Raw genomic sequence first — 25957 nt, 5'->3', positions numbered from 1 at the left:
TTAGTTTGGCACAGCTGAGAAAAAGTGCACTCTGTTTGACATTGCTGTCAAAGCAGAAGCTGGCTGTTCTGGCAGTTCATGCTGTACTTTGTTTTAACATCATCACACATTACATGGAAAGACCAAAATTAAAGTTTAGAGAATGTTGTGAGATTGCACGGTCTCTGCAGGACGGCTCTAAGATGCAACATGTTTGCAGGAAACTAAAATAGCAAATCATAGCGATGCAAAAATAAACATGTTGAGATTATTTCAAAGCTTAGTGTACCTAAATACAGTGCAAATGAGGAATTTACAAGTCCTGGTAATATTTCCTGGGCCTATACACTCAATTTCTCTGATATATTAAAAAATTATAATATGATTGGATATAGCCTAAAATAAAAGAAATCTGTGTGACGATATAAATGTGTAAACCATCAGAGATTTTGCCATATCAGTCATACTGGATTATCTATACCTTGAAATGTCTGGGTGTATTAAGTAGTTGTCAATTAATAGGATGTGACGTTTACTCGACAGCTTGTCAGCCTATTAGGTGTGAGTTGTTAAGTCAAAGAGTGTCAGATTGTTTCATTTGATTAATTTTAGATGCCTGAACAGAGAAAGGTCCAAAAATTATATCAAACTTTGTGTGGCAGAATTTAGTGACAACTTAAATTCATCTTGTGATAGAAGGAAAAATAATATCACAAACACAATTCAGTTTTTCCATATTTATGTAAAATTTGTATGTACATGTAATAGGCAGCAATGTACCACTGACATTCAAATCATGAAACAAAATAGTGCTAAAACGGACCAGCAACACCAAGCAAAACACACCAGAACACAGATTTTGCAATATTTGCACTTTGATACCTTTTGCATTTTTAAAAAATGAAGCTGCGAGGAATTTTCCATTACCGAGGAATACTGATTTCTGCAATTAGACTGAATCTGGAGAGAAAGAAATGTGTTGAAATATTTGGCCAAATGTCAGGTGACAACACATGACTGGAAATCAGACTATTCTGCCATGGGCCTATATATATATTATCTCGTGATGCAGATGAAAGATTTTTCAAGTAACAAAAAGAACAGTGAAATCAAGCGATGGAAAGGAAACGATCAAAATCATTGGTAGTGCAGTCTTTAGCTTTACAAAACAAGGAGCTGACGGCAGCACTTTCTCATACTTCTGTCAATAAGTTATTCAACAGGAAACCTATCTGATGCTGCTCTCCACAGTGTGGCTTTTAAAGCTCAAAATACCAGCAACTGCCAATTCTGTAGTCTAATCATCAATTTAATGATTTATTATTCTATGATCAGAATGAGAAAGATTTAGAGAAATCGTTGGACATTTTGGGAAGTGTGCTTATTTTCTTTCCTGCGAATTGTTAGATGCCGTTAACTCTTATACAGTATCTGTACAATTAATATGAAGTGATAACCAGCAGAATCGTTAGCCTAGCTTAACATGGAGACCTGGTAGCAGGGCTAACAGCGTGGCTCTGTCCTAACAATTATAAAAAATCTACCTGCACCTCTAAAGCTCACATATTATAACACTTTATAATTAATTTGCTTAATCTAAACAAATGTATGTATGTATATATAAAAACATAATTCTTGTTTTTTTTAAAATCTTTGGACAGAGCCAGGCTAGCTGTTTCTAGTTAGCTAAGCTAACTGTCTGCTGGCTCTTGCTTCATATTTGGCATAAAAACTTCTTCTCATTTTACTCTCGGCAAGAAAGCTAACAAGTATATTTATTAAAATGTGGAACTATCCCTTAAAGCAAAGTCCACTGACCTGTAGGATGGAAGAGTGTAACAAAGTATCTACATACATATAGTGGAAATTATGATTCAGTGTGGGAGGGCTTTTACTATAGTGTCCTTTTCTTAAGCAGAAGAAAAAAAGGATACCCAACCCTTTAATTTGTGGAGTCATCACTCACCACATTTAACTAAAACTTAACAATGGACATTTCAAACTATATCTGTAAATATACAAAGATATATAGATATAAACAGGATGATAGAAAGCAAAGTTTGGGATTTTAATGCTTGTGCAAGTTCATATGTAGCATGAGATGCGGCCAAAGGAGGCGGAGGTCATATTATTTGAAGACGTTCTCGAAGGCAGGACATTTGTGGGTCTTGAGTTTCTTGATGGCCTTTTTGAACTCTTTGCTGGACTTGTCCCACTTGTGGATGCCCGTGAGGAGGTACTGCTTATCCACCTTGCGGCCCATGATTAGATACTGGTTCCCCAGGTTGTCCAGCTGCTGGCAGGGGCAGTCTGCACCATTCTTCAGGTACAACACCAGCTTCTTCATGTCCTTCTTCTTGAGGCTCCCTGCTTTCAACATCTTCTTCTTCTTCTGCAGGATCACCTTGCGGTCCATGTTCTCTCGCTTCACCTCTTTGATCTTGGTCTTGAAAGCTGCAAGCGAAGAAATGTAACATGTTAAAAAAATTACCTCATACTGCTCTAAAGACTGTTAGTTAATGTTAGACATGCACAGTGTGTGGTGTGCAAAATGTGCAAAATGAAACATATTAAAGGGTATCAGTGGAAAGTCAGCATCATCTCTTGAGGGATGAGACTGATGTGATTCTCTAAAGGCTAAAAACAGTTTAGTTTTTCTACTCTTTCCATCAAATGGTTTGAGCATGCACTCTTCTTAACTCAGCAGCAGATTGAGCACCATTGCACTTCACTGTTATTCACACATTCCCAACATGGCCAGCTGATGGCCACCAAACACATCCATTTGGGTGCCTTACTCAAGGAGTCTCCATTATAGTTGTGTGAGGAAGGAGGGGTTGACTATTCACCGAATCCAACCAATCACAAGCTGACTTTTTACCAAATTAGGGTCAATAACTAAATTATGTGAGAGGCTGAATGCATGACTGATAATTACTCAAATCATGCATATCCTAGATGAGGGTAGATTACTAGCCCCGGTGCTTTATGCTAAATTTCTGGCATATTCCTTCACTGTTTTGAGTAATATCAGGTGACTATCACTATCCAAAGCAAGACCAGTGTGACCAGTGGGCAAGTTACTGAAAGTTAGTAATTAGTTATAGTTACTGGTTACTTCTTTCAAAAAGTAATTGAATTACTTTACCAATTACTGCATATAAAAGTAATTAGTTACTAGGGAAAGTAATTTTTGTGTTACTTTTAACACAAAAGTGTGACTCGTCCCAAAATCTCAGAGTTTAATCCACTCGATAAAGGACCACAACCCCAAATCAGTTCTGTTCAATCCAGTTTCACAAAAGTACAACTCAAAAGTCTCAAACCAGGAAGAGCAGCAGCAGTTCAGTAACAGTATATACAGTATTATTATTTACAGTATATAACATTATAACTCCAGAGACGAGGCTTATGTTTTACCACGAGTCGACTACAATGACGTGACTTTGTGCATTTGTCTGCTGTCCTCTGCAGCTGTCCACTATTTTCATGTAAGACAAAAGTAACAAGCCCATTTAAACTTCAGTAATTGTAATTGAGTTATTTAATTTGAAAAAGTAATTAGTTACATTACTGGTTACCGCCAATAGTAGTGGAATTACAGTAAGTTACACTGAGCAAGACCCTTTCACTGTTACAGGGATGAGTGTAATTTCATATCCATATACATGTATTGTGATATAATTGAGTTTCTAGAAAATTCATTGGGAATTTGTTGATAGATAAAATAATCAGACAGAAATGTCTTTTTTGGCAAATCCAGCAAAGATCTTAAAATCAAAGTATTTCACTAAATTGATGCATATTATTATAAGTATTACTATAAAGTAGGCCTGATAATTGATTTGTCTACAGTGGCCTAATACATATAAAAGGGAAAGTAGACAAATTATTATGTTGTTTTTTTAATCACATGGCAAGCAGATATCAGAATGAAATGCATAACATAACATGCTGATATCTCCGGGTTATTTTATGTATTAGCATAGCGGTTAATCACTTAACACAGCATGTTGAGCCTGCATCCTGTGCTACTGATGTCAGTTATTAAAGTCTAATGGAGACGTCATTCTGTGTTAAACAAAGCAGCACCAAGTAACAGAGCACTAAAGGACAATAATGGCAAGAATATGTTTGAGTTTAAATGTACCACATCACACATACTGATGATGGATTTATTAGGCAAATACAGATATCAATAACTGAGATCTGATAATGATATATTGGCCATTTTTTTAAAAAATAATTGTGACCAAGAACTGAACTAAGCAGGACATTTCACATTTGAAAACTATATCTCAAACAAACAGAATCTTTGGCGCTGCGTTGTCTTGATACTTATCTACACACCAAAACTAATTTATCAGTTTATTGATTGATCTCAACACTGCGCCTCATGTGGACCCCATTCCCTGGTTCAGTTACTATTTATTTTGATAAATAATTAAAAACAGCTGACCGAGTCTGACTTTGCAGATAAAACCTCGTCAATAATGTTTCTGTCTGCTGAGTTTTGGTGATTGCTAGAAATGCTCTTAATAACAACGGGCAGTGCAACAGCGTATTGGTTTACGCCACCTTTTATGACTTTTACCTCCGTCTGGATTTCTCAGATGTACAATAATACGCCTGATCTTTCACTAAACTCTATTTAACCTTCTAATCTCTCTGTTTCCTCCAGTTCCCATTCTGAAACGGAGCACGAGTCAGACTTTGGTGGTCCAAATCTCCATATGCCTCCACACATTACATCCCCTCATTCTCCGCTGATGTATAGTGATGTGAGTGCGGCAGAGACGACCTTGTGACACGGCAACGCGAGAAAAAAAAAAAAGAAGCATGCTTTGTCCAATCTCATTCACAGGGCTCGTGTCGGGATAAATCACTGAGTCATGTCTGAGATAAAGTCTTGTGACCTATAGTGCAGGGAACAGCCTGATTGAGCATGAATCATTTTCACACTCCAACAAAGATCTTAACTGATAAAACTGTGGCTTTTGCCCAAATGTCTTTATAGTTTTAGAGACGAAATCCCTCTTGACACACTTTTCGTTGAATCATGCTTGACATAAAAAACTGAATTAGCACTTAAAAAAAAACTTCCCTACGTTTCATCTCTTGCTTCGCGCTCCTATCTTCCTTCGTTAATTAAAGTGTTAAAAAAGAGCCGCCCTGTTTTTCCCAGTATTAAGAGTGCACATGGTAGGGATTAAGACTTTTATCCTTTGTCTCTAGTCTCTGAAACGGTCTCTGTGAGCAGGCTTAGTGTTCAGTGAAATCCAAATGGGCAGCATTCATAATTAGTGAGTCATAAAAGAGAAGGCCTGGCCCACCCCTGAAAGATTTCATCTCGATAAATCCTCCATCCCCGATAATCCTTTGACGCTATGAACTTTCTTTGCACCTCACTGTTTGAGGGTTTAATCTCTTCAGTAAGAGCATACAGTAAGAAGTTAACATCAAATAATTTCACTGTTTAGTTGTTTCTTTACTTGTGGCTGGTGAAACTGTCCCTGCTTGGCCTAATATCTTCTAACATCATTATGTACATCGCTGTACATCAGAGCACAGAGATGCTGTTGTCAGTTTAGAATGAAAATCCATCCAGTCGGTGATGTTGCTGCCATGTCTACATGTTTTTCTTGTACTTCATGTATCAAACACGGACTGTAAAGTCATGTGAGCAGCAGAAACCTGCCTGTTGTACTGAGAGGATAAAGGTACCACGCTTTGATTGAACAAGAACCTCGAGGAACTCATTCTGGCTAGAACTGGACAATATGGCTGAAATCAATATCACAATATTAATAAAAATACTTACTATATACTATATATCGATAAATATTACTATGGAAATGGTCTGCAAGATTACATTCACATCACACATGAATTTAAAAGGTTAAAAGTTCATTTGCTTTCTTCAAAATGTGATTTTTGTTATAATATAAAAACAACTGGACTTCATGAGTTTAATAATGTTATGATATTAAAATGAATTCTGGTTACATTCTCTCAGTCTCAAGAACAAGTTGTTCATTTGCCACGAAGGCTTTAAAGCTGCTGGAGACACTTTTATACCAGAGTTCATACAAAGACAACAGATGAGGCGTCTGCTGCCCGTAACTAACGCGGGGGGGGGGGGGATGAAGCGGATACTAACAGTCATCGTGGTTGGCTGGTTACTATCAGAGGAAACAACAGTGACTTAACACAGAAAGATAGTTTTAATCTTCAAACAATGCATGCTGGGAAGTCTACTAATAGAATTTGATTTCATCATGTTTCCATAAACTTAATTTGCTGAGTTTAGCGGACAGTCAGCCGTGCTTGTGTTCACTAGAAGTCACAAGATTTCAAGTCAGAAGAACAAGGAATGTTTATTGGTTCTAAAATTAACTTTGATACGCAGCACATCTTGTTGAATACTTCACTTTTTCACTTTTCCTTGTAATATTTCTTCAATGTTTTAATGTTTGTATGTTTGTTGTATTCTAACTGTTACTCATATAAAGGATGTGAATACTGCACTCACTAAATCTGACTATGTTCCAGTGTTATGTTTATAAAGCATTCATCTATAGACAAAGGTTGACAGTAGAATTTCAACAGTAAATGCTTATTTTAACCTTTAGAATAACTTGTAGAATAATGAAAACAGATATTTATGTTATGTTAACATGACTGAACACAGTTTTCTGTAATCTCAGGCGATACAGCTGACAACTGTTATTTTGCTGGCAATTCCCTTCTTCTATTCTGGTCCCTGACCTCTGACCTCATTTCCTCTGACGGTTCAGAGACACAGACAGGACCTCCAGCTCCCGGGGGGGTCATAAACCCAGCAGGAGGGTGTGTGCTGCTCCTCATTCACAAGAACGGCAACACAACTGATCCGATAAGGTGATCATTCCTGCAGTGCAGGGCTGCCCTGTTGTTTACTGCACCAGCAAAGGGAATGAGCATTTTGGCAACAACAACAAAGTGAGCTGTCCGGGACACAGGAGAGATTTAATTGAAGGGTGTTAGAGTTTTTTCAGACAATGAGGTACCGTAAAACCTTAAGCACGGAGATAAATTGCAGTGGGAACAAAGTGTTGAGTGGGATGTGCTGTAAATCTGTTACCAGCTGAGCGCCGCAAATAGGATGTGTGTGTATACTGGTATTATGTTTTCGTTAGAATCAGCAAGTGTCACAGTGTTCACTAGAGGAATTAACAGTGTTGGACTGAAAACCTGTTACTTGTTAGAGTAATTCTGGTGCAGCGGCTTGAACGCACTTATCTAACTCACAAGAATCTTTTCTCCTCTGCCAGAGAAACTCCACATCCAACCACCTTAAATCAAACACTGTCTTGACACTGTGTTCTTTGCATTTATCAGGACCAAACCACAGGGAAAAGTCAAATACACTTGTGCAATTGATGGCAAGCAATTAAGCAGGGCGTCAAACAATCAAAATACCAAAGAAAAAACAACTTCACACTTAACTTCTAAGTGAGAACAGACCTTTCACAACTTCCAGTAAGTGAGGTTTTCAGTCGACAAAAATGCTAATTCACTGCCAGAGTGTGGGATATTTTACACATGATTGGTCCGTGCAGATTAATAAAGACTTCAGTGCAAATCACTGATTCATTCCACAAGCCTCTCTGTGGTTTTCCATCCCCATGTTTCACCGAGATGAGCAAGAAATTTATCTATCATATCTATTTTGTGGTCTTCTCCAAACAAAACAGACGAAGCCTGTCTGCAACGAGTGGCTCCTAAAACATGCAGCTACCAACTGTGTGTGTCCACTTTCAGTCAAGTCAAAACTAGCTGAATGCAATCACGATGATGGCCTTATCTTTCGTTGGTGGGATAAAACAGATCATGATTAAAGCTTGGGATTTTTCCATTGGCATATTTTCTTTTTCCTCAAGACAAGACATTAAGTCATGGTTGGCTACAGTCGCTGTCAGATATATTTATTGTTGCAGTTTTTTCATCAGACCAGAACTAATTTCCATCGGCTGGAAAAAGCAACAAACAAATCTTTAGCATAGCTGCTGCGATATACCCAGTGATGCTATCTCTTGTCAGGATGTGCATTAGTTGTTTACCCGCTGCAATCAACCACACACCGAACTGAAATCACAGTGACATTTGTTGCATTCCAGAAGAGGTCGGTCCCTTATGGGTCCAAACCTGCAACATAAGCAGCGCAGTGTCTCATCCTCTTCCTGATACTAAATCTGTCTGTGTATCCTCACATGTCAGCTGGTTAGGGGACTTATGACAAGGAAGCAAAACAACATCTGTCTTCATCTGAGATGAAACAAGCCAGTAATGTGCCACTCTCCTCTTGGCAAACCAGGGCGCAGACTGAAAAAGGCGAGTCCCATCACCGCAGCATAAACAACATGGCAATTCCTTAAACAAATGTAACTTTAAACTTGTCCTGAGAACTGGAAGAAAGTCTGTTTCCAATATGCATCCAGTCCGTGTTTGCTCCGTATGGCACCTGGAATTCAAGCTGCCACAAGTTTTGGTCAAGCCGTCGAATAAAACATGAAAGCGTAACATCTTGCATGTTGTGTGCATCGTATACACATTATTCCTGGAAGTCTTCATAACTGCACTTCAGTCCATGTTTGTGTTTTTTTTAATTGAACTCAAAGCTTTCAATGTCCTCTTTAAGTGCATCACTTCATCACGCGAAATTCACAAATTTCCACAATGAAATCAAGAGCCCCCATCAGCTAAATATGTTCTTTCCTCCTTGATTTGTTAATGTTGTTTTCAGTCTGGTTTCCATTCCCGTCAGGCTGAAGACCTTCTAATGGAATGAATGTGTGAAACCTGTCTTATATTCATGTAAGGTGATCCTTCTCCAAAATTGTCAGATATTCCCTGACTTGTCTAGAGCTTCTCTGATTCCCAGACATTCCCCTTGTGAAGGAACATTTTTTAATAATATGTGAAATATTTCACAAGTGTGTGGTTTTTAATCTGAAAGTTGAGCTGCTGAAGGACACTTTTTCAGATACGAAGGTTAGAAAGCTGTCAAAACTCTATTTCACCTCAGTTCAACTGTTTGAAACACAATTTTTGTTACAACCTTGAAGCAAGATTTCAAAAACATCACCAACCAGGAGTATAAGACTATTAATGCGTCTATAATCTATATAAGTGTACTGAAGCTCCGATCGATCAGATGGATTGTGATCCATGTGGCCTCATCATAAACTACCGAGCTGTCGTTACTGTGCTCGCTTTATAAAACACACTTTACCTGTATTTATGATGTTTCCATCTGTGGAAAAAGCTCAGAAGCTTTGGTGTCATGATGATTTTCATGATTTTTTAGTTTAGCTCACTAGTTTTCTCTGTTTTGCATTAGCAAAGAGAACAATACTGTCCTAGCTTACTGACAGCGCGGGAGTGCTAATTTACTCTAGAATTCAAACAAGCTGTTGAACGGTAGCTTTAATCACATTAGTCTGTTTTAGTCCACATTAGCTTATATATATATTAAAGACTCTGAAAACCTGTTTTCTCAATCATCTCTTTTCTGTCAGAGTTAAAGCAGTTTTGGTTCTTTCTTCATATGAGTGATTTACGTGTCTTTGCTCTTCTGATTGGTTTTAAGTGGTCAGGGCTCATTCACAAGTCACATACTTGTGTGCACCAATCAGGATTCACAAACATTGGAATGAAAATGTGATGACAGATGTGAGGTTGTTTGCTAATGTTTCCAGGTTACTGTCAATCACATCTGATCAAATCCCACCCACACAGTCCTGATGACGCAGATTAGTTGAGTTTTTGACTGTTTTTGTAGTCATTTAGTCATGACTATTAAATGTTATACACAAATACAAGGTTTCAGGGGCTTTAAGTATTTTTCTCTGCATGATTATTTCCATGTGCAGCGATAAAACAACACACTGTAAAAAATATGAGGAAGGACATTAGAGTGTCAAATTTTGGCAAAATAATTATTTCCTTATTTCAATGCACTGTACTGTATGACATCATTACCTGATACAGGTTAAAGTTCAACTCATTTAAAGTTATGCAATATGTAGTTCTTAAAGAAATACCGACACACTTTCTCATTCACCTGAAAGACAAATGAAGGGTTTATCATTAACTACTTGATTAATGTGAACTGTGAACAGACAGAGGGTATTCTGCAACCACAGTCAGCCCAGACAGCAGAACAAACATCCCTCTTTACTACTGTGAAGACCTGCCAAATAAAAACTTTAATGACCCCAATTCATTAGTCACCAAATCAGACAAGCTCTGACTTAGCGATAAAACCTCACAAGTCACTTTTACATAAAAACTGAGCACTTGATTAATCTAACCAGGAAAATGACTCCCATGAAAAAAGCTTTGTAGCTTTCACTGGAGTGGAAATGGCCAAGTATGGTCAGGTACACGCTGCACTTCAGAAAAAAAAAAAAGTAGTTTTACATACTTAAATCATGCTTACGTTAAGACTTCAAGGAATGTTTTAAAGCTTAAAGATGAAAGGCAAACTCCTGCTGCTCACTGTGGAACATGTCAAGGTGTATCAGAGCGGGCTGCGTCTATGTGTGTGTGTGTGTGTGTGTGTGTGTGTGTGTGTGTGTGTGTGTACAGTATTTTGCATGTTGTGTGTGTTTTGGAAGGATGCTTACCGAACTCGCTGGCACACATGTGCTCCAGCATGGCGTCTGTTTTCATTTCGTTGTCACATGGAGGGCAGATGGGAGAGTAACCTGTGGAAAAAAGAAGACGGGACACGGTTTGGAAGTCAGTGGAAAGAAGAGGCAAAAATATTGAAAGTTGCTTCAGAGAAAGCATGAAAAGGGCAACAAAACAGCAATTTCTCATTAGTGAGAATGAAGAATGAAAGGGAGTCACACTAAAATATTACAAATATTCACAGCCCTGCCCTTGAATTCCAATTGAAAATGATCTATCATGCAAATCTAGCCTCTCCCTCCATGCAGAGATCCTATTTAGTTTCTGGCGTATTAAACTCCTTGGTCTCTGTCTTCATACGCTCTGATGACCTGACCTCAGTGAGGAATGTCTTCAGCTTTTATGGCCAGCTGTAACTAAGAGCTGCAGTAAACTCTGCTTGCTCTTTGCTACATTTAGACAGTTTTCAAAATGGATCCTTCCATTTTAAATTTCAGCAGCGATGTATACACCCTTCAATGCAAAAAAAAAAAAAAGAACAAGCATTAGAAATGTGGAAGAAATAAATGGAAATGATATTCAATCCAAGCTCGAAGGAATGTTCTGACATTCCAAAAAAAAGGTAATAGTCAGCTCGGAGACAAAAGCCCGACTGAAGACAAAGAGCCAAAATGTGTTTTTGCCAAAAAGTAATTCAGTCTAGAGGCATATCTGCGAATATTTTACCAACACGATTTTTCAATTTTTTCTAACACCGCAAATGATCGCTGCTTGCCAAACAGCTGAGCTTACTTTCCAAACAAACTTGGACATGCAAAACGATCGCAGCGTCCTGCAGCATTTTCAAACCGACTGCATTTCCATGTCACAGTGAGTATCTGGATCAATTGAGTGGAAGAGTAAAAAAAAACAAATAGTTTTCTCTCCTTTGCCAGTTGTCCATTACATGTGTTTAACGAAAGCTTGTGAAAGTAACACCGAGGTGTGAAGAGCTTGTGAAAACAGACACTGTTTACAGAGTCACGGGGTCCCTTTGCCTATTTGAGCCTGTTTCTCCTTTAAATCAATTATCACCACTCTGTATGGAGCAGTGAGTGGTGAGCACTGTTAGCTCACCTCTATTAACAATCATTAAGGAGAACAGTTGAGAAGATAAGCAGCTTTGTCATCATATATGAACACTCTCTAGGAAGATATTGGTATCAGAGCACCGGGACACCCGGTGAACCGATTTCTGCTCCTACAGGCGTCGGTCTGTGTCCTGCGGGAACACGCCGGCTTTATTTATCACCGGCGCCGACGACAGATGATAACAGGTGACGTCTGTATAGCGCTGAGCTCTGTGTGGTCCCCTTAACCCTGAGAAGGGAGTCTTTTTCAGAAAAACGGGCCTCCGTCCATACCACCATGTCTGTCAATAACGCCCACCCCCCCTTTACACACACGGGACATGTCCACTCTCCAGATACAGTGAGCGCTGTGTAATCGCTGGAACATCCACAGTCCCCCCATTTATGGCCAGCACGTTCTGCGAAAATGTCCTCAAGTGGTGTATTTATGACTTAAAGATTGAAATATAAGTAAGTTGATGATGTGATGATGGAAATTCCCCTCTATTTTATGGTTAAAGTGAATGAGATGGTTGTACTTCCCCCTCCCTGGCGTATGCCTCACCTAGGCGACCGGCAGGGATGCTGGCACCGCAACAAAACACCAAAACTATTCATACTTGTTGTCTTTGTGCATTTTTCAGGGTTTCTCTGGTATTTATCAGCTTGGCTCATCAGGTTATTGCTGGAAGGCCGTATTTTTGGACCATGTTACAACATACCACCCCCACCTCCTCTCCCCTGATGCTGTATGAGGTGTCTGACTCAGCTTCAGACCAACACACACACACACACAAGAGTCCCAGCAGGTTTGGGGAATCTGCAGCCAGAGAGCCATTAGTGATAGATGATGTCCGGAGGGGGGGGCCCAGGGGTGGGGGGGGAGTAGTCATGTCCTTGAGAGCTTTGTTTAGAAACCGCTGGCTCTCGCTCACCTCCAGAATGGATCGTAATACACATTATTTGGACAGTGTGTTTTTCAAATTACGTCTATGTCTTTCCATTTTTCGTCACTTTTATTGCATCTGTCAGTGATGGCTCGCTAGAAAATGTAAATTAACAGATGCAGGTATTCACTTTTTTTTGCTGCTGGGCTTCCTCCCAGCATTGTCCTCCAGCTCAGCAAACACCTTCAGATAAATGACTCCCATCTGTCAGAGCTATTTCAATGTTACAGCATCACCCTTAGTCAACAGTATGCAGACAACTTCACATTCACATCAAAGTCAGAGCTTATAGCAGAAGATTATAGACTGAAAGAGAACGTAAGCATGTGAGGTGGGTTGACAGTCTAAAGACAGGATCAAATCCAGGGTTTCACGGCTCAATGTTCTCCCCCAAAAGGCTGTATTTGGTTTGTTTGTGTTGGGATTTGCATCTGCAAACACACCTTCACCCCTGAAATAACATTCTCAAGCCAATTTAACTGCACGGGTGTCAGTTTTTACAGAGTGGCAAAAGTGGCGGCTGTTTGTTTTCTCGGTCAGGTAGTCACTCTGAGTGAAGTAGTTAAAGGAAGGGAATCCTGAGTGGCTGCAGAATATTCAACAATTTTCTGACTGTGGATTGAATATCAGTGAATTTTGGTCAAAACAAGACATTTGAAGGCATCATCTCGGGCTCCAGCAGTGCAGCTGCTACAACTAACCACACTGAGATTCCTCATATTTTTATGAGTTAAACATTGTGGTTATTTTTAATATAGTATATTAATATATATATATATATATGCCTATAGGTACACAATATATACAGTACCAGTCAACCAGTCAAAGGTTTGAGGACACTTACAGCAGTATTTCTACAGTCATGGATAAGGCCCTGGGATCCGGGAACTTGTGATGTTTATGTTTCATTATATTGTAGAATTTAATACGGAAAACACATTTTTATTGAGCTGAAAAATATATAAAGGAATGTAAGCAGCAGATTAAGATGGCGCAGCAGATCTCCATTCAATATTGAACCCAGCGCTCCGTGAACTCTTCACACCGTTGCACTATTTGTATCCTGTTTACAGCTCACAGAAACGCTTTCACCTGTTTGTAATCATTCCTTGTGTATCTTTCTGAAGATTGTTATGTTGTGTGTGAGTACACTGACAGCCACTAAACCGGAGTCACATTCCTTATATGGGTAAATATGAGTCTGATACATTTTGAAACTAATCACTGTTTGTAATCCTATAAGAGCAGCGCGGAGAAATGTATCTTTAATTAGACTGTCGTTAGTTTTCTGGACTGAGAAGCTTATGAGCAGTAAGAACTCATTTCCCGCTCCGTCATCTACCATCAAGGTACTTTTGAGGCACTGAACCCACAAATTTCCCTGCGGAGCTGCAGTGACCACAGAGGCACTGTGGTCCTACTGGGCAGCCCCCACACAACTGAGGACAAGTTAAAAAGCATTCACACTCAGTGGGCCTCTCTTAATAAATACAATAAATACTCTACAATAATGTGTTTTTAAATAGTGATGTTGTCAGCCTACCTGTAGGTTTGGTGGCCTCGGTCGCGTTGGGGTGCGTCATGGCGATGCACACGTCGTCTTGGGGAAACTTGTCACAGGTGAGCATCTCCGGCCAGGGGAAGCCAAACGCCTCCATGATAGGGGTGCAGCTGTCCCGCACGGCCTCGCACAACCACCGGCACGGGTAAATGGGCCGCTCCAGGCACACGGGCGCAAAGAGCGAGCAGAGGAGGACCTGCGTGCCCGGGTGGCAGTTCTTGTGCACCAGAGGCACCCAGCTGCCGGCCTGCTGCTTCGCCTCGGCCATGGTCTCGTGCTCCAGCAGGTTGGGCAGCAGCATCTGGTTGTAGCCGACGTTGTGACAGAGCCGCATGTCGTCCGGGATGTCCACGCACTGGGGAGGCTTGCCGTAGCTGCGCCCGCCGTTGTACGTGTCCGACTTCCAGCCCAGGTACTCGTACTCTGTCGCTCTGCATGCTGACACAAGCGCCACTGTCACAGCCAGGCGGATCATCCTCCAAACCGGTTCAGAAGTAGACCTCATGCTTTCTTTCTTTCTTTCGTTCTTTCTTTTTTCTTTCTTTTTTTTTGCAACAATAAAGTAACTCACAGCGTAACTCAGACAAGCGAACCAAAAGACTCACTTCATGAAGAAAATCGGAATAATAAGAAAAAACAAATGCAGAAGAAGCGCGGAGCTCGGTTGATCGACGTGCGTAAAATGTGTTGAGTTTCGGGTTTGGGTAAAGTCCAGAGGCAGTCTTCTCTGGCTGCAGCCCTGTCGCGCTCCTCTGGTGCGTCTGGCTCCTACGAGAGTTTGGGGAGGTAAAGCGCTCTGGTGGTGCGGAGCTCGGAAACAAGAGGAGATTGTAAAATCGGACTGCGTCTGCGCCTTTTGGCACTCTGCTGTCAGTCAAAGCGCTTAATTACCCAGTGTGTAAAAACTCTCCGGGAGCCTCCCTACCCCTCCGTTTACTCCCCTGTTTGTACTTCCTTTGTCAAAACAAAACCGAATAAAAAGAAAATCATAGAATAACAAACGGAGGCACGCATGTACGATGTGCCTGAGGTCGTGGATAATGTATAACTGTGTGTATTAAGGAAGACTTATGGGGCCTGCTTTCATTCCAGTTTACAAACTGTTAATTATATGAGTCCCCGAAGATAATGAAGGCAATGTTTTCACTAATTTCACTAATATTAAATTAACTTAGAATCTCCCCGCGAGATATGATAATTAGGAAAATTGCTTTGACCCTTTTTGTTTGGGGATCCTGGAGACCCTGGGACCCCTTACCAGGTTAAATAAAATAACATTGTTTTATCAACTTCATTCTTTGACTTTGCATAATTTAATGATAAATGCCTTTGAGCATAATGTTAAACGGATTAGTACCTCTCCAAATTCCAGAATAAATCTATTTGGATTTCTGGAATTTGAGTTTTATGACAGTTTGTTCATCAGAGGTCCAGCAGGGAGTTAAACTCCAGACATAAATAACATCACTATATATAGGATAACATACATTTCTTTGCAAAAAGAATATATATTTTTTCATGTGGCCCATATAACATCTGAAACATCAAGTATCTCCTCATTTGGTGTTTTATGGTGATTTCTTTGTTTTGTCACACTTGTAAAGTTTGTGTTGAAGGTTTTGTCATTTCACTGGGTTCTAATAAAAATACTATTTGAAGAAAAATGCGTTGATTTTGCAGTTACTATCATTTTTACAGCTGTGGGATCTGTTGGATCCCAAACAACGAGGGAGTAAAGCTGATGTCAGCAAAACATAAGGTTGCAATAAAGTGCTGGAGTTCGGGGCAAAAACTTATATCTGACAATAAACAGTTGTCTCAACAGGAGTTCTTGGCTACACTTATCTTATCAAATAAGAGGTGGTTTATCCAGAGCAGCTCTATTTGTGGCTGCTTGGCATACAAACACCAGGGAAGTGCCTCTTTATCCAACCTAATTACACACCACAGGCTAAAGTCAGTTTGCTGAGCCCCGAGTGTCCATCTCCTGGCAGCTTTGCCCTGTCTCATGATAAGACTGAAGGTGTGAAATCCCTCTATTTAAATGTAGGACCATTTGCATTCCATTGTGTTGTTAACAGTTCTGGCAGAGCAGTGGAAAAACAAAGAACTTAATTTGATTTTAAGTGTGGACGTAGAAAACACAGACCTTTTAGAGTAACAGCTTTGTTGAACTTATTTATCAAATCAATGTGTTTTACAGCTGTCGCCACCACAGAGGACGACGCTCACCTAGACGTTTTCTTCTCCTTTCACTTCTTGAATGGAGGCCAGGAGAAAACACACTGCAGCAGCATGCAGAATGTTAAATGCATTATGTAGCATGGGTGGATGGTGACAGATGGCACCATAATCAAAAACTGACTATAATTGCCGGGTGCAAAAGTTGAAATGAAAAATAAAAGTGTCAAAAAAATGCTGTAAATCATTTTCGAGCTATAATCAAATCAGAGGAGGGCAACACGAAATGTGAAAAAATAATAGCTACAAGTTCAGATCGCTCATCAGTGAAATTATCCATTAACTAAGACCTCTGCACAGCAATCTGCATGCCAAGGTGGTGATGTATGTCGAGAAGAAGGCCAACTGATTCTCCAAACTACTTCAGAGACGACACCTCTGTTAACATTTCAAATTAACTGTGATGGTTTAATAAGCAGGGCTGTTTGTGGCCATTGTACACAGACTACTTTATAGGCTGGTGGCACCCAACAACAGCTTGTGCATAGATGGTTGCTAAAGCAAACCTAAAATTTAGGAGACAGGAGTGTTCTTTTCCCCTGCAGACTAGACCTGGCTTTGCTCAAATGAGCTGGGAAGCCTCCTGTCAGGAGTGATAGGCCTGTTAAAAACCACCGGTGGGACAGCAACAAGCCAAAACCCCAGCGAGACAAAAGAGAAGCATCTAGTGGATACATTTGCATTTAGTTTCCATATGAGTTTACAGCAGAGAAAGGGGGGGTGGGGGGGGGCTTCTGCAAACAAAAGCAGATATGAACATTTAGGCATGGATGTCACTGTTATCACTACCACATTCACTTTCCAAACTTTGTGCTTTAACAGCGTGTGACTAACAATAGAGAGACTAAATATTTGGACTTTCAGGGCTCTGGAAGAACTGAGTTTCCCAACGACTGGCTCTCTATGACTCCATCTCTATTCACCAGTGTTTAAAGTCACAATACATGTGCATGTATGGCCATGAAAGGGCATTTTGGCCCTGGCAGAACTAACATGTATGTCATTAAGCATCTGTCATCAGCGACCGCTGGCTAAACACTGGATCTGCTCCAGAGCACGACGTCAGCACTGGACTGACAAGGTGTATGTGCATGAAGGATGCTGTGGGCGCTAAAGCTCGATTACAGCTGAACCAGTGTGGAATTATAGAAATAACAAGCACACCTGCTTTCTGTCAGGTAACACCAGGGGACAAGGCTCACTGCTCTTTCTTTAAATGACTTTTATTCTCGTACTGCATGGCCATATTTTTACAGATCTCAAACGATCTAGCCGTTTTCCACGTAATGTTAACAGTAAGATCTGGGCAGAGTTGCCAAGTTTGTTTGTTTTCTGCTATTATGATAAAGAGTGAAAGAGCAGGATATGGGGGATACTTGACCTGATGATCTGGCAACGCTCAACTTCACGCTGAACATTATTTATGAGGTAAATTAGCCGCAGCTCGTCCAGATGATCTATATGTGGGACAGGTGAGCTGCAGCCAGAAGTTCAGGAGCTGAATGAAAAATAACACAAATAGAAGCTTTGATGATTTAAAGATAAATTTGAGCATCACTGTGGCTCAAGGAACAGTTGTGTCGCCCAAATCCACAAACTGAAGCAGGACAGAATCTCAGGTGAGGTGTAAACCTTACAGAGCAGCACATTACCTACAGGTTTCTACACATTTATTTTACTGTGACAATCTATGATATCTTAATTTTAAATGTTAATTTTGGTCTCAGATTTATAGTTTAGTATTCTATCAATAAAATGTAAAAATCGGAAGAGTCAGCAAATGCATATTGAGTAAAGTAAACATTGTGCAGTCAGGCTCTTTATGTGTGTATGTGTGTGTGTGCACATGTGCTTATAAAGGAGAAGAAAGTTATAAAGAGCAAGTACACATACACAATTATTTTTGTGGTTTGATGTTCTTACCACAGTTAAAACCAAAGCTACGCCCTTGTGCACGGCCACATTTTATTTAGTGATAGATTGTCTAATAATTTTGTTTTCGCTGCAGTCTCTTGAGACATGCTGAATGATGAAAGGATACGCGCTTGCCTTGACTTGATTTTCCATGAGCAGATTGTTAGAGAGGTTGTCATGGAAAAAACATAATTGCTGCATCGTAGGGGATGACAGACGTGGGTAAAAGTGTATCATTTTTAGCTTTGTCAATCCAATTAACTTTCTTTTGACTTACGACTTACATCATTTTCAGAGTTCTTCCAAAGAAGTCGGAAAGATCTCCTGTTGCTCTTACTTCAAGCTAATTGACTTTTGGCCTGATCCCTCTTTTCTGTTTCTGAGGTGCTATCAGTCACTGCAGGAACTTTCCCACGGGCACGAGAACAGTTGGAAGAACATAGAAACTTTACACGAGGGACCAGGGACTAAATTCAGTTCCAGGTGGCAAAAAAGTCCCTGCTCAGGTGAGAGGACTTTCTGATGCTTCAGGGAGTTTTGGGAAGGAGTTTGCAGAGCTGAATGTTGCTGCGGCAACTGCAGCTTGTGTTAGGAAGCAAGAAGCAGTTTCTCAAAGCAGTTTCTGAAGTAAGATGGCTGATGAAAACGTAACATATAGTATGCACTCTATGATTAAAATGTCTACATGTTTTCTTGATTTGCTGCACAGCAGAGCAACTGAGGAAGAAAAGCTGAAGTGTGGGTGGTCAACAAGCATGTTGGCTGAACATGGTCATTGGCTGTCAACAGCCATTTAGATGTGATTAAGTTTCACGAGTAATACTACCAGATGGTAAGTGCAAGAAAGTTGAGGAGTTGATTACAGCTATTAAAAAATTATACTAGTTCTCTGTAACTTTTATTTGAAGGACAGCTTGAATTTCTGCCTAAAAATATTCTTTAGAGTGAAGATATTTTCTTGAATTGTGAGAGTTATTTTCTTCTGAATTTTGAGGTAATCCACCAATTTTACACATTAGGGTCAGTTCACTCATCCTGTGGAAACAGTTGTATGAAGAAGTCTGAGAAAATAACCCTGATGATGTTATCCGGGTCATGTGACCTCGGGTGAGGAGACAACATATTTCTAACAGAAAGCTTGCATTACTGGTGGCATGGAGTTTAAAGGGTGAGGGTGTTGACCAGGCAGGGACGGTGAAATGAAAGACTACTGAGTTGCATTATGGAAAAGGTCATATCCAGTGAGCTCACTCATACTAGAGCCTTCAGCCGTGGTCACACCACAAAGTGACATTGCTATGGCTTGTGACCTTGCATATCAAATGCTGTACAAATAAACTTGCCTTGCCCTGACGTGATTTACTTTGCCCTTGTGAACAAATCCACTGATTGTGGCAATTCCACTGGAATGACGTGAATTTGCAGCTGAATTTGTCGTTTTAAATCCTGGTGTGTCTGAGCCTTAACACCATGTCTGTTACCAGCAGCAGCACAGCACGCAGAATCCAACATACAGTCATTGTACACCTCATACCTTACACATGTAAAATGAACGAAAATACACTTCTACAATGACACTTTGATTCTATAATAACTAGGGGTGTGCCCGAATACAAATACGTTATTTGGCAAAGCACAAATAGTGTTTTTTTTTTACAAATTTTGTTTTATACAAATATTTTTAAAATTATTTGTATTCAGGAAGAAAAAAAAACATGTCAAATACCAGCTCACAGGTTGGTTACATCACTATCTCAGTGTCTCTCCTCTGCTCCGCTGTGACGTCTATCAGCAGGTCTCAACGAGGGGAGTCACATCCACCTGCTACATGATGCACATTTCCTTATTTGGACATCAGTCCTGGAGTTGGGGGTGTTCCCCAGAGATAAAGCTGAGCTACTGACACATGCAAACTGCTCCCAAGGGACTCTCCATAACCTGTTGTTCCTCTTCTCCTTTCCACAAAGTTAGGTTGTAAAAAATTGGCAATAAATGAAAAGTGCAAAGCAATAATCACCTTTGAAGTTCTTCTACACGTTACATGGTGTGCTGTCTGTGTGTTATGGGTGTATAAATAGGTAGAGGTCTGTCTGCAATGAGGTGATGAGTAAAGTTTTAGTTCAGTAATCAGCGCAGTCGTCTATGATCTACAGTTTGAGACCCGGTGTGGGGACCTCCTTCATAAGGTAGTTTATTCATGAACACTTATTGCAACACTTTAATTTTCTAAAATTAAAAGCCTAATAAAACAGGCCTCTATCCACTTTTATTCAAATACAAATACAAATACAAATAATTTTGCTGCCTCAACAAATACAAATATAAATACAAATTCTGGGCCCTAACAGTAACCCTAACTTTATGAATATGTAATACTAAATTGCTGTAATACTCTTTTAATGCTAAATATTTAGTGTCCTCTAACTGTAGTTTACTCTCTCAATATGAAGCAATAGCAACAGAAAACCTGATTTGAAGGCGTAGGTGCATCAACCAGGTTGCTCCCATGTATCACTGACTTAAACATGACTGGATTTTAATCCTCTAGATTATAGGTTAATCCATATCAACATTTTGTTTGATCACCTCAGCACTAGACTGTTATGTTCATGTTAATGTTAGAGGAGAAGGTGTAGGTGTTCCTCCAAAACCACAAATGCCCCTTGAACCACTCTAGAGCTACTAGTTGTGATCTCCAGAACCCAAGTGAGCGATATTCTGGTACAGCAAGCGAGTTTCGCAAGACAGTGAGCCGCAGTGCATGGTTGCCTGTGATGACTTGCCTGGATGCACTGCCCTTGTCATGACTAATGCAGGCAATTTGTGACATTTGGATGCAGATGATGAGGAGAATAAAAGCGGGAAAAAAACATGCAGCAGTTCATTTAGCTTAATGATGCTTCTGTGCTCTTGAAGACTGAGGCCCAAATACCTCTCACATAACTCATACCTCGTGCTGGAGCGGCAGCATTACTGCTCAGCAGGGGGGAGAACGAACACTTATCTGGCCCGCAGACAGTCGAGAGTCCTCACTGTTGGTTTGGATAAGTCACAAAGCTGCATCCCACATCGATATGTTTTTGTTTGTTGAAAATTAACAGCAAAACTCTTTCATGTAATTGATTTGGGATGTACTTTCACTCAGTTTATGTGCACATAAATAGTTCAAGTAACCGCTGCAAATTTGGAATGGAAAATAGGAGCTTTTTTGTGGCAACGCCCCTGATTCACAGTGGATGAGCCCGACCAAGGACTTGATAAAGTGCAGAGGAAACCTCAGTGTGCTGCGTGGTAATATACTGGTTCTGTAGCTCTCATCATATATTCACCCACATGTTTTCTGTCTGCGAGCCAGAAAGGGATTGATTTGTGTCAAGAAGAACAAACAACCAAACAAACCTTAGGATCCCACACACACACAGATGTCCCACCTTTTATACATGTTGATGTAATGTGTAAGAATTGCTTATCTGCAAAACTGCAAAACCACACTAGTTAGCATGCAGAGGGCCAACCCAATTCAAATATGTGTGTCCCGTCTTCACTTTGCAGATGTAACCTTTGTCTTCAACACTGGCCATGTCCACAGCACTTGCAGCGGTAGTTGTATTGGTGAAATTACTTGATCATGGTTAAATTTGTGCTCTCCGTCCTTCTGGCCAAAACCACCAAAATCCATGAAAAATCCATCATGAATAATCATCCTGAAAGGCACTGAGTACTAAAAACAGAGACATCACAGATGAAGGAAGTGCTGTGACTGTGTGTGTGTGTGTGTGTGGATAGAAGAATGGGACTGTGGCTAAAAGTCATCCATCTGTGTATAATTACATGGACTTGATTTCAGATCCAGCAATGCTCCATTCATCATCATAATTTATGGTATTAATTTACAATTGGGTAATTATCTTCTACTCACTCAGTGTGAGTTCTAATCAGCCAGGATTTTCTAATCAAATGTTTAAAGCTGCACTTGGCGACTTTTGCTCTTTGATGGATCCAAATGGCCTTTAGAGGAAACTGCTTGGAAAAAGTGATCTTCAGTATCCAGAAATCCAGCAAGGTGACATCCAATGTCTTCTCGCATCATGCTCTGGTGTATCAACCAGGCTGGTCTGTGCTTCTTTTCACCAACACTGGAAAACAGAAATAACATCTATCAACGCGTGAGTCAGTTTGTTCCTGGACACAGCGCTGGTTTACGGCTATTAGGGCTGGGTCACATCAAATTTAATTGCAAAATGTCAGACCAAAATCAAATAATTGGAATGTCCATAGTCAGCGCATTCACTCGTGGAGGAAAAGTACAGTTGCACAACGTTTTTCGATATAGTTCAATCTTTCGGATTGAGTTTGCACCATTAACCTATTGAAAACTGTACTGACAGTGCATATAGCCGAGAATGGATGAAAGCTAGTGTGTTAGATGTGTCACACCTTTGAAACTAGCCACAACCATAGACTGTGAAAAAATATGGATATAGTCATCGTGATGTCACCCATCGGTTGGTGGACTGCTGTTTTGAAACCTCGAGTTTAGCGATTTGACCATTGCCATCTTGGATTTGACCGGAAGTGACCATATTTGGGTGAAAGGGTGGAGCTGACCCTATGGTGCATTTACAGTCTGTGGTGACAATTGCGATAATGCTAATGCTAATTTTCGCTAGCGAAAAACAGGCCTAAAACCATTAAAACAAAACACAAAGTATATAAGAACTTACTGGAAAAACTGAACAGCCAAGTCCTTAGAAGGTCTTTTAGTACAACCAAACACCAAACAAGACTTTTTTAATTGACCAAAATGTTGCAATTAACTTTCATGAACTGAAAACACGCTGTGAAATAGCGGCAGCTGTGCCAATACTCGTTACGTAATGTTGTTGCTGTGGTAGCGACTTGTCAATCACAAGGTAGCCATCCCCTAAAGCATACCCTGCTTTATTGTCTATTTCACTCTGGGACCATAATTTACTAAATGAACATCATGCTGTATTGAAGAAAACTTGAAACTAGCGATCAAGACCATAAACTCATTAGGAAAGTGTTTACTGAGGTAATAAATCAAATGAGCAGGAGGGTCATTTTATTATAGACTTCCATACAATCGGACTTCTTTTTGGAGCCAGTGGAGTCGCCCCCTGCTGGCCGTTAGAGAGAACGCAGGCTTAACGCACTTCCACATTGGCCTCACTTTTCAGACTGGGAGCTTCCCCATGGATGTATAAAGAATGTATAAAGAGAACTGGATACAGGAAGAGCGCCAGGCTTTGAAGCAAATTTGAGATAGCAGCCAAACCGTGTAATTACAACGTCACATGATGCACACTGGCCCAAAAAGACTTTTTCCCTTAGACTTACATTGTGAAAGAGACATCTGTAAATCACCAGATACATTTTTTTGAGCGTCACAACCCCCACGAAATGTCTCACTATCAGAATTTGATCCGTTCGGTCCGATCACGTGTCAGAAGCCTAGAAGAGCCGCATGATTGAATTGTTTTATCCCCGATCACGTTAGCCTGAGGGCTGAGCCGAAACTCGGCCGGCGAAAGTCACTAGTGCGCATGCTCTATGGGCCACACAATGCAGAAGCAATGCAGAAGAAGTGGCTACACCCAATATTAGTCACAGCCTGACGTGCAGGTAGTCACTACAGCACCAGGCTTGTTACCTTTCCTATTTCACAAGGACGCATGAATGAATTTTGCTGTGCTATTTTCTAGTATAACCAGGCACTTGAGGAGCTGGTTTGTGTTTGTATTAGTTGCTTCCTGTCTTGACAACAGAATTTATTTGGCTCAATGGGGTGGAATTAAGGCCTATCATTTGTTTTACTATTGTATGTTCTTACAGTAACATTTTGAAATTATTTCTATTTAAATAAATATTTAAATATTCTATTTCTATATATTATGATCTAGGCTGATTTAGGTTGGGTATATTTTATATGTTAAAGGATAATTCTGGGTTCTTTGTGTAGTTTTGGCCAGCATTTCTATCAGTATTTTACTGCAAGATAATTGCTGAAATCTTGGAAAGCAGCAACATCCCAAGAAACATTTACAGCCAGATGATCAAACAGGTGTTGAACAAACTCCTATATTAGCCAAACTTATGCTGCATCCATCACAATTTACAGGTTGATATCGTGGTTCAGGATAGACCTACAGTATTTACCATAGTTTAGCACACACACGGTTAAAGCATGTGATGTAGGCATCATTACCTACATTACAGGGGCAATCTGTTTCAGTTTTACCTCCAAATAAAGTGGGTAACATAATCATGCTATACTGTTGGCTTGTCTACATCCTGTCTGGTTGTCTGACAACTTGTATTGATGTCTCCGTGTTTCCAGATCACAGTAATTACTTTGGTGAGGATGATGTTATCATAATCAGAACCATAAGGCCTAAGTTGTAATAAACTGGAGACAGATTTGATTAGATGTTTTGGGAAATACACTTATTTGCTTCTTTGCTGTTAATGACAAGATCAATATGACTCATATCTGTCCTTTAAATGTGAGGCTACAGCCAAGAGACAGTTAGCTTAGCTTAGCATCAAGGCAAACAGCTAGCCTAGCTCTGCCCAAAGGTTTTTAAAAGCTGTACCAACATTTCACAAGTTGTGGTTTTACATCGGGTTATGTGATCGAGCATTTCTTGACTGGGAACAGTGACGCACAAAAAGTGACAGAAGTAGTTGCATGAAAAATGAAAAAGAGAGCTTCAGAGAGAAGCTCTGCATCCAATCACTGTGTAATGTGGGCATGATTGTCCATTTCAGAGAGTTAAAAATCGTAGAAAACAGACCCCTAATTCTGACAAAGGAAAGGTGTGGGGGGGAGGGGCTTTCATACGCTGTTCAACAACCAGACAAGCACTTAGTTTGAAACATACTGACCCCATTACAGTTTATTACTTAGCAATGATGGAATGTTGTTGCATTCGTGCAATGTGGTGGTATGTGACATGATTTCCATGGTTGGAATTCAGGCTGATTAAATGAGTGTATTTTTACATCTGTCTACCAACACTTCACAAGTTGCGGTGAAGTGTTGGTAGACAGATGTAACCTGCTGATTTCTTCATCATTTCTTCATCGTTTCCTGATGAGCACGTTGGCACCTTGCATGGCAGCCTCTGCCGTCGGTGTTTGCATGTGTGTGTGTGATCGGGTCAATGTTGGCATGTAGTGTCAAGAGCGTTGAGTGGTCGGAAGACTAGAAACATTTACATGTTAGGTAGTTTTCCATTTTATCCTGTAACAACGTCTTCCACCTTGACTTCACATCTAAACATTGTGACTCTTGAACACTATGTACAGTTGTACATGTATAGAAAGTCTGGAGGTGCTTTACAGCGCCCTTTTAGCAACTTTCCATCTTTGCAGCACTCTCTCAAGGTAGGTAAACCACTTGAGTGAAAGCAGTTGAGGACCTCTCGAATGCACTGGGCACACTGCAGTTTGGACACAGAGATGGGCTCTGTGGCACCCGGCTCTCCTGTACACCCACACAGCCA

At 40.3% G+C, this 25957-nt stretch overlaps 1 protein-coding gene across 1 annotated transcript; it reads right to left on the bottom strand.

Moving 5' to 3' along the window:
• Window positions 1-701: 701 nt before the first annotated feature.
• Window positions 702-15138, bottom strand: sfrp1a (secreted frizzled-related protein 1a). The gene is made up of 3 exons (XM_067601730.1): window positions 14256-15138; window positions 10650-10730; window positions 702-2433 (listed from the first exon to the last, which is right to left on the bottom strand). Exons 1-3 carry the CDS (start codon window positions 14776-14778, stop codon window positions 2108-2110), a joined length of 930 nt encoding a protein of 309 aa, XP_067457831.1. The 5' UTR covers window positions 14779-15138; the 3' UTR covers window positions 702-2107.
• Window positions 15139-25957: the final 10819 nt, after the last annotated feature.

The sequence above is a fragment of the Thunnus thynnus genome, chromosome 2 (assembly GCF_963924715.1).
Source record: "Thunnus thynnus chromosome 2, fThuThy2.1, whole genome shotgun sequence".
In the NCBI taxonomy this organism is placed as follows: Eukaryota; Metazoa; Chordata; class Actinopteri; order Scombriformes; family Scombridae; genus Thunnus; species Thunnus thynnus.
This window is presented reverse-complemented; position numbering and strand designations above follow the sequence as displayed.